Below are 15,010 nucleotides of genomic sequence, written 5' to 3'. Positions count from 1 at the left end.
GTACCCATTTATATTCCCACCAGTAGCACATGAGTGTTCCTCACCAACACTTGTTATTTCTTGTCTTTTTGATGATAACCATCCTAACAGGTGTTGAGGTGGTGTCTCATTGTGATATTGATTTGCATGTCTTTAATGATAAGTGATGTAAAACACTTTTTCATCACCTCTATATCTTCTTTGAAACATCTCTTTGGATGTTCTTCCCATTTTTTAAAAAAGATTTTATTGACTTATTTGACACAGAGAGAGAGAACACAAGCAGGGAGAGCAGAAGGCAGAGGGAGAGGGAGAAGCAGGCTTCTAGCTGAGCAAGGAGCCCCATGTGGGGCTTGATCCCAGGACCCTGGGGTCATGACTTGAGCCGAAGGCAGTTGCTTAAGCAACTGAGCCATCCAGGCATCCCATTCTGTCCATTTTTTAAAAAAATTTTTATTTTTTATAAACATATATTTTTATCCCCAGGGGTACAGGTCTGTGAATCACCAGGTTTACACACTTCACAGCACTCACCAAAGCACATACCCTCCCCAATGTCCATAACCCCACCCCCGTTCTCCCAACCCCCTTCCCCCCAGCAAACCTCAGTTTGTTTTGTGAGATTAAGAGTCACTTATGGTTTGTCTCCCTCCCAATCCCATCTTGTTTCATTTATTCTTCTCCTACCCACTTAAGCCCTCATGTTGCATCACCACTTCCTCATATCAGGGAGATCATATGATAGTTGTCTTTCTCCACTTGACTTATTTCTCCACTTGACTTATTTCGCTAAGCATGATACGCTCTAGTTCCATCCATGTTGTCGCAAATGGCAAGATTTCATTTCTTTTGATGGCTGCATAGTATTCCATTGTGTATATATACCACATCTTTATCCATTCATCTGTTGATGGACATCTAGGTTCTTTCCATAGTTTGGCTATTGTGGACATTGCTGCTATAAACATTCAGGTGCACGTGCCCCTTCGGATCACTACATTTGTATCTTTAGGGTAAATACCCAGTAGCCCATTCTGCCCATTTTTGATTGGATTTTTTTTTAGTATTGAGTTGTATGAACTCTTTATATATTTTGGGTATTGACCATTTTATCATATATAAATTTGAAAAATATTTTCTCTCATTCTGTAGGTTCCCTTTTTGTTTCACTGCTGTACAGAAGTTTTTAAATTTAATGTTAGTTCTACTGGTTCATTTTTGCTTTTGTTATTTTTGATTTTTGTCAAATCCATAAAATCATTGCCAAGACCAATGTCAAGGAGCTTACCCTCTTTTATCTTTTAGCAGCTTTATGGTTTCAGGTTTTATGTTCACAGCAAGTCTTTAATCCATTTTGGGTTAATTTTTGTGTATGTGTAAGGCGATGGTCCAGTTTCATCCTTTTGCATGTGGCTGTCTAGTTTTTTCTCAACAGCATTCATTGAAAAGACTGTCCTTTCCTCACTGCATCATCTTGGCTCCTAAATTGGCTCGTAAATTAATTGACAACATGTATGTGGGTTGATCTGATCTCTCTATTCTGTTCCATTAATCTATGTATCTTATGCCAATGCCATACTATTTTGATTACTCTATCTTTGTAATATCTCTTGAAATCAGGGATCATGATGCTTCCTGCTTTGTTCTTGTTTCTCAAGGTCATGACATCTCTCACTGCAGTGGTACCACAGTGGCACCTTGTGAGATGGCCTTGACCAGATTCCAGGCCCTTCTCTTCTTGCTTTGTCTTGGGGAGAATTCCCTTTCTGAGGCTCCCTGATCTCTCTGTTCTGGGGAAGGGTGTCCTCGAGGAGGCCTTTACCCTGGCCACCTGGAGAGCATGGAGGTCAATTTGGTATCTCAGCATTGAACCTCATTCTACCAGCTGTTAGAGGGCAGGGAAGTAGTTGTCGGCACCAGAAGGCATTAGTAAGTGGTTTTGAGTGATGAGAAGCCATAGTCATTTTTCAGATGTCTCTGGGGGCTAAGCTCTAAACACTTCTATTCATTTAATTCCCTTCCAATCCTAGAACTTTACTAATAAAGAAACCAAAGCTAAGAAAGGATAAATGGCCAAAGTCACACATTTAGTAATTAAGCAATAGAATCAGATTATAATCCTAGGTCTATTTTCAAAACCTATGTGTGTGTCTGTGTGGCTGTGGGTTTCTATGGGTATGTGTTTTTCCTGCTTCTTCTGGAAACTCCAACAATAATGGCGATGATTTTCCAAATGTTCTGACATAATAGCTTACTGTTTAAAGTTGGTCTCTAACCTATGGATGGCATCAACCCACATTCTTTACTGATTAATCCTGTGTCAGATGTCACCTTGGTTTCATGATGAGTAATTTTTAAATGTATAAGAGTCAGATTTCATAAATAGAGCAATTTTTTCCTCATTAAAAGAAATACATCACCCTCGACCTTTCCTAATGTTTAGAGAATAAGTGAAAACCTATCCTCTCTCTCATGAGAGAATCTGGGGGATAAAGGCAGGGCGGTGGGCTGAGAATAGGGGACAGGTTGCTTATCCCTGCCCACCAAGAACATTTGGCATCTTCTTGGACAAGTGCCTTGGCTCAGCCCTGTCTGTGCAAAGTGGACCTTGCTCTCCAGGGAGGAGGGGCAGAGGCTATGGGCCTTGGACTCAGACCAAATGCTCTATGCCTTCATGGCCATGTTCCTTGGGCCTATTGCTTTATCTATGTGAGCTTCAATTTCCTGATTTGAAGGCAGTGGTAATAAAAGTATCCACTTTGAAGTCTGCCATGAGGTTGGGGTTGGAGATGATAATGGTGCTGGTCATCGTGACCACAGCTGCTGTCTCCCAAGTACTTGTGTGCCAGATGCTGTGCTCAGATTTCCACAAGCATTAGTTGGTTTAATTCATGTAACAACGATGATTTAAGTAACACTGCTCACAAAATGGAAATGATATATTATGGAATTGCCCAAATACATATGCAATGTGCAAGACTCTGTTGGCTGTCAGAGGACTTGTTTCCTGCCTAGGCTTCGACCTCTCCTGGCCTCTGCTGAGCCTCATGGGCGGACTTCTGTTCATTATATCAACAAAAGGGACAATATCAATGACTTAGAGTTTGAACCCAAGTTGTGGCTATAATGCTCATCTGTAAGGGGACATGCTGCCCAAGATGGCAGTGTGCACCAGGCAAAGACAAGGTGGCAGGGGGTGCTCGGCTGACCAGAGCCCTAACCAGTCCTTTGTCCTCCTCTGCTGCTATTCATCTGGAATTAATAATCATTCAGTAAATATCATGGCATCGAAAACCCAGTAAGATTTTAATTTCTGATGTATATAATATATGCTCTCAATTCAAAAGACCCAGCGAGAATGCTTGGCAAACTGTGAAGTTGAAGTATGTAAACCTTTTTTGCCTTTTTCACAGTAGTTGTGGCTCAAATATTTCTACATACCCATGCTCCTAGGATAGTCTAGGGGTTTGCTGGAGTCAGAAGCTTTGCAGACCAGGCTGCATGAGGGCCTGACTTTTTGCAGCTCTCTCTGAGACCTGGGGCCCTGGGATGGAGGCATTTTGGAGGGTGTCCCTCTGATGCTAGCCCTCACTCAGTCCGCCTTGACATCAGCACCCCATTCTCCAAGATTCAATGGCCGGGGCAGTGTTGGATCTGGATCTTAGGTGCCTTGGAGGGTGGCCTGGCTTTTTCCCTGGTAACTCCCCTGAGCTGTCCCCTCCCAAAGGGGTCTTGCTCTGTCACACCTGCCATTCAAACCGGGCTTGCTTTTCCATGCTCCTCTGGACGACCAGGAATTGAATGAGTGGCATGTACCCATGCAGACATTATGGGGGAACTTGTGCTTGTGCACATGTGAGTACATTGGGTGTTGGCTGTGCATCTCAGGTGTGAGAACCCAGCTGAGCCGGAAGCATCTGCCCAAAGCCTATCATCCCTTCTGTGGAGCTGTGGCTTTGCAGGGAGCTTTCTCTTAAACCGCCATGCACTAGTCAGCCTTGACACACAGCTGATGTTTCATTTTTGGCAGTTTCACTTCTGGCAGCCAGCCATGGTCTGGAAGCAGGTGATCCTCCTTCTGACGAATTGTAGGCAGGCCAAGGGTAGCCTGATGCGGAGTCCCATGCCCGTGTCATCCACATGACTCCGTCTCTAGGTATTTTATCACTTCCGTTGCCACAGGAGGGGTGTGTAGGGCACAAGAAGATATTTGGAGAGACAGAGAGACCACATTCACATAACTTTTATTACCGCGTATTATTAGAATTTTCTAATAATATTTATTATTAGCTGCTATTGATTTCTTACTGTGCCTAATTTATAAATTAAACTTTATCATAGGTATGTATGTTTTGGGGAAAAAACCCCAGGATATACAGGATTTGGTGCCATAACGAGGACTATGGTTTCTCGTGGCTCTTTTTTTTTTTTTTTTTTAAAGATTTTATTTCTTTATTTGAGAGAGAGAGAGTTTGTCAGAGCAAGAGAGTGTGAGAGAGTGCATGCGCACTTGCATTGAGAGGCAGGGCAGAGGGAGAAGCAGGCTCCTTGCTGAGCAGGAAGCTGTCTCGAAGCCAGTCTTGGGGCTTCCTAGGACTCTGGGATATCATGACCTGATCTGAGCTGAAGGCAGCCACTTTACCAACTGAACCCCCCAGGTGCCCCTCTTATTGTGGCTTTTGAGATCTCTGACTGTGCAGCTGCCATGCAGCCTAGTGCAGACCTAGTCCCCGCTCTGCTGCATGATGGCCACCCTAGAGTGTCCCTAACATATCTCCCGGACAGCGGTGACATGGCTCTTCCTTCAGAAGGCTGCTCCTGCCTGTGCCTCTCTGGCTTACCCCCGGTACACATCTAGTCTGGAGAACATGAGTCCAGAATTTCAGTAAGCACTCAGGGAATGCCTGTACTGGTGCCAAGCGCTCGGGGTCAGGCACTGGTGAGTACTTGGGGGAAGGGGCAACTGACCCCCTGCCCTAGCCCTACAGCTGGGTGTGGGAGAATCAGAAGTGTGAGCAGATCATTATACCACTGGTGGATGCCACCCAGGGCATCCCCAGAAAATAAGGGGGAATGGAGCAGCGCACCTGACACAGCCTGGGAGAGGGGTTCCGTGGGGCCTTCCTGGGTGAGACGATCCCTGAGCTAAGCTAGGATGAGAGAGACCGGTGCCTGGAATGGGATGGTTTGGAAAAGGCATTCCCAAGCCTGAAATACAGACCCCACAGCAGCCACACTGAGTGAGGAAAGCCCAAGGCCTTGGCAGGGATGATGGACTTAGAGCCACACATTTGAGGGCAGTGCTGAGATGTGAGCCTGGAAAGGGGTCCAGGCGTGAATGACTCCCAGGCTGGCAAGGTGGGGGATGGTATTTCGTGGGGGAGCAGGCAGACAAGTTGCAGCGGCCACTCTGATGTATGTGTATGTGTGTGAATGTGTGACTGTGGTTTTGTGTATGAGTGTGTGTGTGTGTGTGTGTGTGTGTGAGAGAGAGAGAGAGTGTGGAGGGAGAGAGATGGATAGAAATGAGAAAGAGGAGGGGGAGGAAAGCAAGAGCTGGGGGTCTCTCCCCTGGAGTGATGGCGATGACTGGCATCCAGACAACAGGTTGCTCATGGGAGAACGTTTTGAGACCTATTTAGGACATACTGTCTGGCCTTGGTAGCCAATGGGATGAGTGTGGAGGAGGAGGGACTGGCGCAGGCCCTGATAGGGAAGCGCTGGTAGAAGATCTGGTTTGGGAGAAGGTGGTGGTTGTCTTGGGTAGCCCGTGCAGACTGCCAAAATGAGATTGTATTCTTTTTAATTTTCCAATGAATCACTCAGGAATCCACTGACCTTAGTAAGAAGAGATAGAGTAGCTTGAGCTGCCCAGAGAATTTGGATATCATCAGGATGAGGGATAGTCTGACTTCCACAGCTAAGCAGGAAAAATACATGGATGGATCTGAGCACCATGCCTTACCCTGTGCCGCTTCCATGGTCACAGGGTGGGGAGATGGGGATAGCCAAACTCAGGCTCTGTGTGATGTGATGTGGTCTCACTGGTTCTGATATCCCCACAGGCCTCTGGATTCTTTGAATGAAATGACATCACTCTTACATTGTAAAACTCGACCAAGCACCCCTCTTCCCCTGTCCTCAGCTCTAGGCCTTGAGAGATATAGATAATCATTTATATAGTCTTGGATTATAACTTTAGGATTATAACTTTCAGTTACATTCACAGGTCTTTTGCAAGATAGATTGAGCCATTCAGGATCATGAGGTCATGTGGGTTATCACTATCTCTCCACCCTCCTTGGCATTCAGAACCCCTACCCTTGTTCCTGCTCTTGGGATCCACATCTCAGAGCAATGCTTCTCCCAGTATGGCCTATAGCCTACCTGCCTGGATCAGAATCATATAAGTGCTAAAATATAGTCTCATAAACCAGATTTCCTGAATCACAGTCATTGGGGTTGGAGTTTAGGTTTCTATTCTTTATTTTTTGTTTTTGATTTTTTTTAAAGCTCTTTTGTATTTGTCCATCAACAGATGAATGTATTTTTAAGTACATTAAACTTAAAGAACTTGGTCCCAGGTGATGGGCATCTTTTTCTTTTTTTAATTTTGTTTTAAAAATTTCTTTTCAGTGTTCCAGAATTCATTGTTTATGCACCACACCCAGTGCTCCATGCAATATGTGCCCTCCATAATTCCCACCACCAGGCTCACCCAACACCCCACCCCCCTCCCCTCCAAAACCCTTAGTTTGTTTTTCAGAGACAACAGACTCTCATGGTTCATCTCCCCTTCCAATTTCCCCCAACTCACTTCTCCTTTCTGTCTCCCCATATCCTCCATGTTATTCCTTATGCTCCACAAGTAAGTGAAACCATATGATAATTGACTCTCTCTGCTTGACTTATTTCACTCAGCATATTCTCTTCCAGTCCCGTCCGTGTTGATACAAAAGTTGGGTATTTATCCTTTCTGATGGAGGCATAATGCTCTATTGTATACATGGACCATATCTTCTTTATCCATTTGTCCATTAAAGGGCCATTGCTGCTATGAACATTGGGTACAGATGGCCCTTCTTTTCATTACATCTGTATCTTTGGGATAAACCCAATAGTGCAATTGCAGGATCATAGGGAAGCTCTATTTTTAATTTCTTAAGGAATCTCCACACTGTTTTCTAAAGTGGCTGCACCAACTTGCATTCCCACCAACAGTGTAAGAGCATTCCCCTCCTCTTTCTCCACATCCTTTCCAACACATGTTGTTTACTGTCTTGTTAATTTTGGCCATTCTAACTGGTATAACGTGGTATCTCAATGTGGTTTTGATTTGAATCTCTTAGATGGCTAATGATGACAAACATTTTTTCATGTGTCTGTTAGTCATTTCTATGTCTTCTTTGGAGAAGTGTCTGTTCATGTCTTCTGCCCATTTTTGACATGATTATCTCTTTTGCATGTGTTGAGTTTGAGGACTTCTTTATAGGTCTTATATACCAACCCTTTGTCTGTAGTGTCATTTGCGACTATCTTCTCCCATTTTGTGGGTTTCCTCCTTGTTTTGTTGACTGTTTCCTTTGCTATGCAGAAGCTTTTGATCTTGATGAAGTCCCAAAAATTCATTTTCACTTTTGTTTCCTTTGCCTTTGGAGATATATCTTGAGAGAAGTTGCTGCGGCTGATGTCGAAGAGGTTACTGCCTATGTTCTCCTCTAGGATTTTGATAGATTCCTGCCTCACATTGAGATCATTTATTCATTTTGAGTTTATCTTTGTGTATGGTAAAAGAGAATGGTTGAGTTTCGTTCTTCTACACATAGCTGTCCAATTTTCCTAGCACCATTTGTTGAAGACACTGTCTTTTTTCCACTGTATATTTTTTCCTGTTTTGTTGAAGATTATTTGACCACAGAGTTGAGGGTCCATATCTGGACTCTCTACTCTGTTCCACTGGTCTATGTGTCTGGTTTTGTGCCAATACCATGCTGTCTTGGTGATCACAGCTTTGTAGTAAAGCTTGAAATCAGGCAACGTGATGCCCCCATTTTGTTTTTCTTTTTCAACATTTCCTTAGCAATTTAGGGTCTTTTCTGGTTCTGTACAAATTTAAGATTGTTTGTTCAAGCTCTTTGAAAAATGCTGGTGGAATGTTGATTGGGATGCCATTGGAAGTATAGATTGCTCTAGATAGTATACCCATTTTAACAATGTTTATTCTTCTGATCCACGAGCATGGAATGGTCTTCCGTTTTTTGGGGTCTTCTTCATTTTCTTTTATGAGTGTTCTATAGTTCCTCTAGTACAGATCCTTTACCTCTTTCCAGGTATCTTATGGTTCTTGTTGCTATAGTAAACAGGATCAACTCTCTCATTTTCCTTTCTATAGTTTCATTGTTAGTGTATAAGAAAGCAACTGATTTCTGTACATCAATTTTATATCCTGCTACATTACTGAATTGCTGTATGAGTTCTAGTAGTTTGGGGGTGGAGTATTTTGGATTTTCCACATAAAGTATCATGTCATCTGCAAAGAGAGAGAGTTTGACTTCTTCATTGCCAATTTGAATACCTTTTATTTCTCTTTGTTGTGTGATTGCTGTTGCTAAGACTTCTAATACTATGTTGAACAAGAGTGGCGAGAGTAGGCATCCTAGTCGTGTTCCTGATGTCAAAGGGAAGGCTGTCAGCTTTTCCCCATTGAGGATGGCATTCACTGTGGGTTTTTCATAGATAGATTTTATGAAGTTGAGGAATGTTCCCTCTATCCCTATACTTTGAAGTATTTTAATCAGGAATGATTGCTGTATCTTTTCAAATTCTTTTTATGCATCAATTAAGAGGACCATATGGTTCTTCTCTCTTCTCTTACTGATTTGTTCTATCACATTAATTTGCGAATCTTGAACCACCTTTGCATCCCATGGACAAATCCCACCTGGTCATGGTGGATAAATTTTTTTAATATACTGTTAGATCCTATTAGCTAGGATCTTGTTAAGAATCTTAGCATTTGTTTCCTTTGCCTTTGGGGACATGTCGTGAAGGAGGTTGCTGTGGCCGATGTTGAAGAGGTTACTGCCTATGTTCTCCTAGAGGATTTCTTACACTTTAAAAAATCTTTTTCCTTTTTGTTGTTCAGACTGGGCAATTTCTATTGATCTGTCCTTAAATTCATGGACTCTCTCTCTTCTCATTTTCTTATTGTTTGCACTTAGTGAGATTTTAAAATTTGTTATTGTATTTTCAGTTCTTAAATTTCCATTTGGTTCTTTTTTATTGCTCCCATTTCTTTACTGAGACTTCTTTGTTTTTCATCCATTTCAATAATATTCACCCTTATTCCTTAGAGTGTGGTATATAAACAGCAGATTTAAAGTTTTTGCCTGATTAAAAAAATAAAATTTTTGTCTGATAGTTTCAACATCTGGGTCATCTCAGGCTTGTCATCTGTTGATTATCTTTTTCTGTGTGAGGTATTGATATTTCCCTGATTTGTTCTGTGCTAAGTAATATCAAATTGTGTCCTGGATATTTTGAATGTTATGAACTCTGGCTTTTGTTGACATCTGGAGAATGCTGATGCTTTGTTTCACCAGGCAAGCAACCAGGTTAGGTTTAGCCTGAAAGTTCTTACCCACCTTCCGTGGACCATGTTTCTGTTATTAGTTTGGCTTCACAGACTTGGCAGTGAGGTTTGATCTACCCTATATTTTCCCTGTGCAGTAGTCAGTCATGGGTGGTCTTTACCCTTGAGTTCAGTTCTCAAAGCCTTAGGAATTGGTTTAGGGTCACATCCACACATACAACTCAGAATTGAGGCCAGAGGTTGATACAAAGTCTGACTTTCTTAAGCCTCCTCCTCTTCATGTCTCCCCAACACTTCATGGATACCAGGGGTCTCTTCCTTCTTCTCTGTCTAGGAAGCTGAGGCTTTAGTTTCCCTGCTTTGACATGTACCTCCTGCCACTGCATCTGTTTCTGGTGCCAATCAGGGAAAGGAAATAGAGAGAAAAGAGCGATGGAGATTTTGCCTACACTCTTAGAACTGTAGATCTTCTGGTTAGAGAGAAGGATTAGTCTTCTCCTAGACACTCAGACACCTGCTGGCTGCTGCTACTGCTATGAGGTTATCTGGAGTCTGACTGAGAAAGAACGAAGGAACGTAACAAAGAAAATCTCAGGGCTTCCCCTCCATGCTCTGTGACCTGTAGGAGCCTATTTTTCTGTTCCTCAGCCCAGAAACAGAGAGGTTTTCTTGGCACTCTCTCCTTGTCTATATATGGTGCACATTTCTGTTTTCAGATGCCCTCTGAGCCCATACCCAGGAATTCTGGAGGGGGACACCCCAGAAAATTCAATGCAGTTGAATGGTGCTGTGGGTTTGGTTTCCTTCTCTGCTACCATTTACTTTTCAGAGTCATCAGAGAACTGCTTATTTGTTCTATGTGAGTTTTGAGTTGCATTCAGGGGGTAGGGCAGAGTTGAGTATGTCTACACACCTTGAAGAAACTCAGAAATGTTTGTGTGTATGTGTTTAACATAAAAGGAGAGCCTGTCTATCTCCTTATGCCTGGTGGGAAGGGGAGAGGACCAGACAACTTACTTGCATTGAATATCGACTATGAGCCAGCCACTGTGTCCTGGGGCCCAAAAGCATTATTCTGTGTCTCTCTGAGAGAAGTATGGTATTATGGGTTCCACATACAGCTGGGGAAAATTAGGCTCAGATTAATTAGTTCAAAATTATATAGATCATACGTGGTAGAATAAGGATGTGTCCTGTGGCCTGTCAGAGAAAGATTCAGAAAGGTTTGTGAAAAACAGAAGAGACTAGAAAACTCAAAGTTGATATCCTGCTTGCCCTCTCTCTGCAGGGTGGATGAAGGGGATGCTGTGATCATGCACCCTGGGGTCCTGTGCATCATGGTGAGACTGCTGCCTCGGTTGTACCACGCAGACCACCCCCAGGTACTTGTGGTTGAACACATGTATTTGTCTTTCTCACATGATGACTCACTTAAGCTCCTTCTGGCCAGATTTCTTCTTCTTTGCCTTTGCCCTCAGTACCTGCATTAGCGGAGCCCCCCCCCCCCCCACCACCACCGTGAAGCTCCTCCTGCAGGGTAGAGTCAGTGTGTCCATGACTCTTGATTGAGTTTTGCTGCCCTTCCCTCCAAGGCCATTCAAAACAGGTCATTTTTGCTGGTGAAGTGACCCTACTAAAATCCACAGCCAAACACAAACTAGCTGAAATGATTCCGCCTTCATGAGGCCAGCCCTGGGTACTGAGGATAGCACTGAGCATTGTTGGGGCTGGAAGTCCTCCCCACCACCCCTGGTAGTCATCCATCCTGTGGGTGCTGGCTGTGATCATGGCTCGGTACTCTGTGTAGGACATGCCAGGCTAACAAGATGGGATGTGTCTCTCACGGGGACCAAGAGATGGTGCCAGTGCAGACAACTGAATAAATAAGCCCACAAATAAATATACAATGACAGATTGTGGCAAGTGATAATAATAGGGAAAAATAAGATGCTGAGAAAGAATAATGGGAATGGAGGTGGAGGAAGACCTGATTAAATCTAATTTAGAGGAAGGGGTGGAGGTCAGGGAAGCCATCTCCTAGATGGTGACATTCAAGCAGGGCCCTGAAAGATGAGTAGCAATTAACCAGGCAGGAAGAAGCCTGCTGCAGGCGGCTAGAGTGGGAACAGAGGGGGAGAGTGGGAAATGTGCCAGATGGGGCAGGCACAGGATGGCTGGAGCCCTGCTTATAGATGGAGTTTTTTCCCTAGGGTAGCAAGAAGCTTTGCAAAGGAGAGGATGACTCTATCAGGTTTTTGTATCAAAAACTCTGTTTATTGCATGGGGAATGGCCTAGGAATGGGGACAACAGTTCAAAATCCATGTCTGCAGGACCACATCTAAGGTGGCTCAGCTAGGGTCGTGTCTGGGCAAGGATGAAGAGAGAGGAAAGACAGACTCACAGGACCTGAGATGAGACCCAGGAGATGGGAAGAGGGAGAGAAAAAAAAAACCCAAAACAAAACCACCCAAGTTCCTATCCTCACAGAACGAGGGGCTCCACAGGAGGATGAAAAGATTGAGTAACAGAACAAGGTCGTTCTTGTTGAGGAAAATCTGGAGAATCCATGCTCTAATGAGTGCAGAGGAGAGGGTACGAACTGGACTGAGCAACCAGGTGTGGTGCTGGACTTTTTCATGGTTTGTCCTCATTGCAGTTTTCTTGGGAGTATTATTTGTCTCTGTTTTCACCAGTGGGGAAACAGAGGCTCAGATCATTTAAATGACTTGGAAGGATTCTCAGTTGGCGGACATGGTATTCAATGTGGTCCTACCTGGTGGCAGGTCTCCTGGTTGTTCCCTTGCGCAGTTGTGGCTTCTGTAGGAGGAATGAGGGACCGGGATTGTGGGTTGAGCTGGGCTTTGTCCAGGACCTAAAAATGAAGTGATATGTTCTAGGAAGAAATGAACACTAGTGGTGTCATTAATCACAGCCTGAAAATGACAATGACCTAATAAAATGTTGCAAACCTGCCAAAATCAGTGAGAAAAGTGGAGCAGGGAGCAAAAGCCTTGATGTGTAGGGAAGGGAACTGTTTTCACCAAAAAAATTCTGTAGTATTTCATACAGGCTTGCAAAAAAGTGCTGACTTGGTTCCATGTCTCTATGTCCCTTTATAACTGGAATCTTTTTTGTGGTTCCTGCTCCTTTGCTGGAAAGTGACCATGAAGTGATGGTCAAACCAATGAAGAGAGACTCATCTCATAGTAAAATGGAATGCATTTATATTTTTCTACATTTGCAGAAAATAAGTAGGCTGGAGTAAAATGGGCTTCATGGCTTCTTCAGTTACCTGTTGCTGTGTGACAAAGTGCCACCCAGTTAACAAACTATGTCATTCTTTCTCACGGTGCCTGTGGGGTAGGAGTTCGGACAGTCTCAGCAGGGACAGCCTGTCTTTGCATCCCAAAGTGATGGGTGGGCTGGACCATTTAAGATGTCTTCCTTACTCACACAGATGGCACCTCACTGGGCTGGCTCCAATGACAGGAGTCTCCTGGGCTGGGCCAGATACCTGGGGCCTTGGTTGAAACTGTTATAATAACATTCTGGGTTCTTCTCCATGTAGCCCTCTCCATCTAGCCTCTATCCATGCTCTTCTAAGTGAATTCTCCATCCAGGCCACATAGTAGCTCAGGGCTCCCAAAGGCACAAAAGCAGAAACTTCCAGGTCCTCCGAAGGCTTAGGCCTTGAACGAGCTGACCTTGCCTCCACAGCATTTGTTGGTCAAAGTGAGTCACAGGTTCAGCTTAGACTCAGTGAGAAGGGCCATATGCCTCCTCTACTGATGTGAGGGGTTACATGTGTGTAAAGGACAGAGGGGATTGTTGGGGGTCATCTTTTAAGACCAGCACCTACTCGCCTTAAGCATCAACTGGTAGATAAAAATATTTGACCCTGAAATAAAGCATATTCTAGTTCTTTACATGTCTTCTAGTCATTTAGTTGTCTCAAATCTGGGACTTTACTTTCTTTACCTAGATGTTCAAGACAGGGTCTGCCTGAACCATTTTGGACACTAATCACACTTAGGGCTACCTCTGTGCCAGGCCTGTTGTTTCATCAGTATTCATAATAGCTTATCCCAGTACACTAGAATCTTCCCACATGGTAGGGACTTGAGGCTCAAGAAAGGTGGGTGACTTCCTGTGGTCATGGAATTGGTGATGGGAGGTCTAGAACTCACTCCCCGGCCCCAGATCAAGGTATGTTTGATGAATGGCTCTCTTATCTTTGCAGCTTTTGCAGAATGTAAGGTCATGATCTCTTGGCATTGCTCAATTTTGCAGGTGCAATAGCTTTACAGTAAGGATGTCTGGCTTTCTTAGCTGTATTTCCAGCCATACAGTGTACCTGGAATGAGAACAACCAAGCCAGTGGTATGGGTGGCCTTAGCAGCCAAATGGTTGCTGATGGGTGTGTCGTGCCCAACTCCATGGCGGTGATGACCGATGAAATGATGCAGAGCAGAGAGTGGCCTGTCTCTCTGCAGCTCGTGCATGGGAACTGTGGCTGAATCTGAGTTTCAGATAAACTCTGTGCCTTGTCATGTTAGTGTATGGAGTGGAACTCGATGGCCATCAGATGCATTAAGTATGCAAATGAGAATTCCATCTGGTAGGATTCTTTTTCTCTATTCAGGTCACAATAAGTAATTTAGGAAAAGTCTAGTTCTCCCTCACTGTCTCTCAAAATGCAAATGAAATGTAGTCGTGCGTTTTCTCAAATATTTTCTGCAGATGCCAAATCAGCAGCTATTAAAAGTTGAGTAATTACAGTAATTAATTTCTGAAAAGGGAGGGTGGGAAACCTCATAACAATCAATAGAATAGTAAATCAAATGAGAAAGGAGACCATACAGGAAAATGCTGGAATGAAAAGGACTGCAGGACTGCATCTTCAGGGCAGGAAGTTTCAGTAGATGGCAGTGTTACGAAGAAGATGGAATATGAGTTCCCCTCATCTCCCGGTCTGTTGGCCTGCCGGCTCCCAGCATTGTACTCTTAGCCACCTTCCTATCTGACGGATGAGAAATTGATGGCTTTCCAAGGTACAGATGTCATTTCAAGAGTGACAACTTAAATAACTACATATATGGGTGGTCTGATTTATTTCTAATTATGGCCACATGAAATTTGTTTTGCTTACAACCAAAAGGTGTCTTCCCCCTCTCCAAAATGCTAGCACCACAAGCTGCTCTTAGAAAAATAACCCAGCTGTGTCATCATCAATATTAAAACTGGATTGTGGGAATTGCTGTGAATGAGGCAGAAATGGCATCCAGCGTGGTTCTCTGGGAATTGAGTTGACCTCAGAACTAAACAACTGATTGGAAAGAAGATATTTTCCCTTTCTGGCATGCTCAGCAGCCACAGGGTCCCCAGCATCACTGTGTTTTCATCAGGACTGTGGCCTTTATTCAGTTCCTGGCAGAGGG

General features: G+C 43.8%; 1 protein-coding gene across 8 annotated transcripts in view; it reads left to right on the top strand.

Moving 5' to 3' along the window:
* WDFY4 (WDFY family member 4) overlaps nt 1–15,010 on the top strand; it is a 276,628-nt gene that overhangs the window by 54,574 nt on the left and 207,044 nt on the right. For all 8 annotated transcript variants that reach the window (XR_009352550.1, XM_059169641.1, XM_059169642.1 and 5 more), the window contains exon 13: nt 10,860–10,953. Coding sequence is in view for 7 of the 8 variants with exons in the window: in XM_059169641.1 (XP_059025624.1) it covers nt 10,860–10,953 (94 nt within the window). In the remaining variant the exon portion in view is untranslated. The remainder of the gene's footprint in view (nt 1–10,859; nt 10,954–15,010) is intronic.

Source organism: Mustela lutreola, chromosome 4 (genome assembly GCF_030435805.1).
Source record: "Mustela lutreola isolate mMusLut2 chromosome 4, mMusLut2.pri, whole genome shotgun sequence".
NCBI lineage: Eukaryota > Metazoa > Chordata > Mammalia > Carnivora > Mustelidae > Mustela > Mustela lutreola.
Note: the sequence above shows the minus strand (reverse complement) of the source record. Positions and strands in the feature narration are given on the sequence as shown.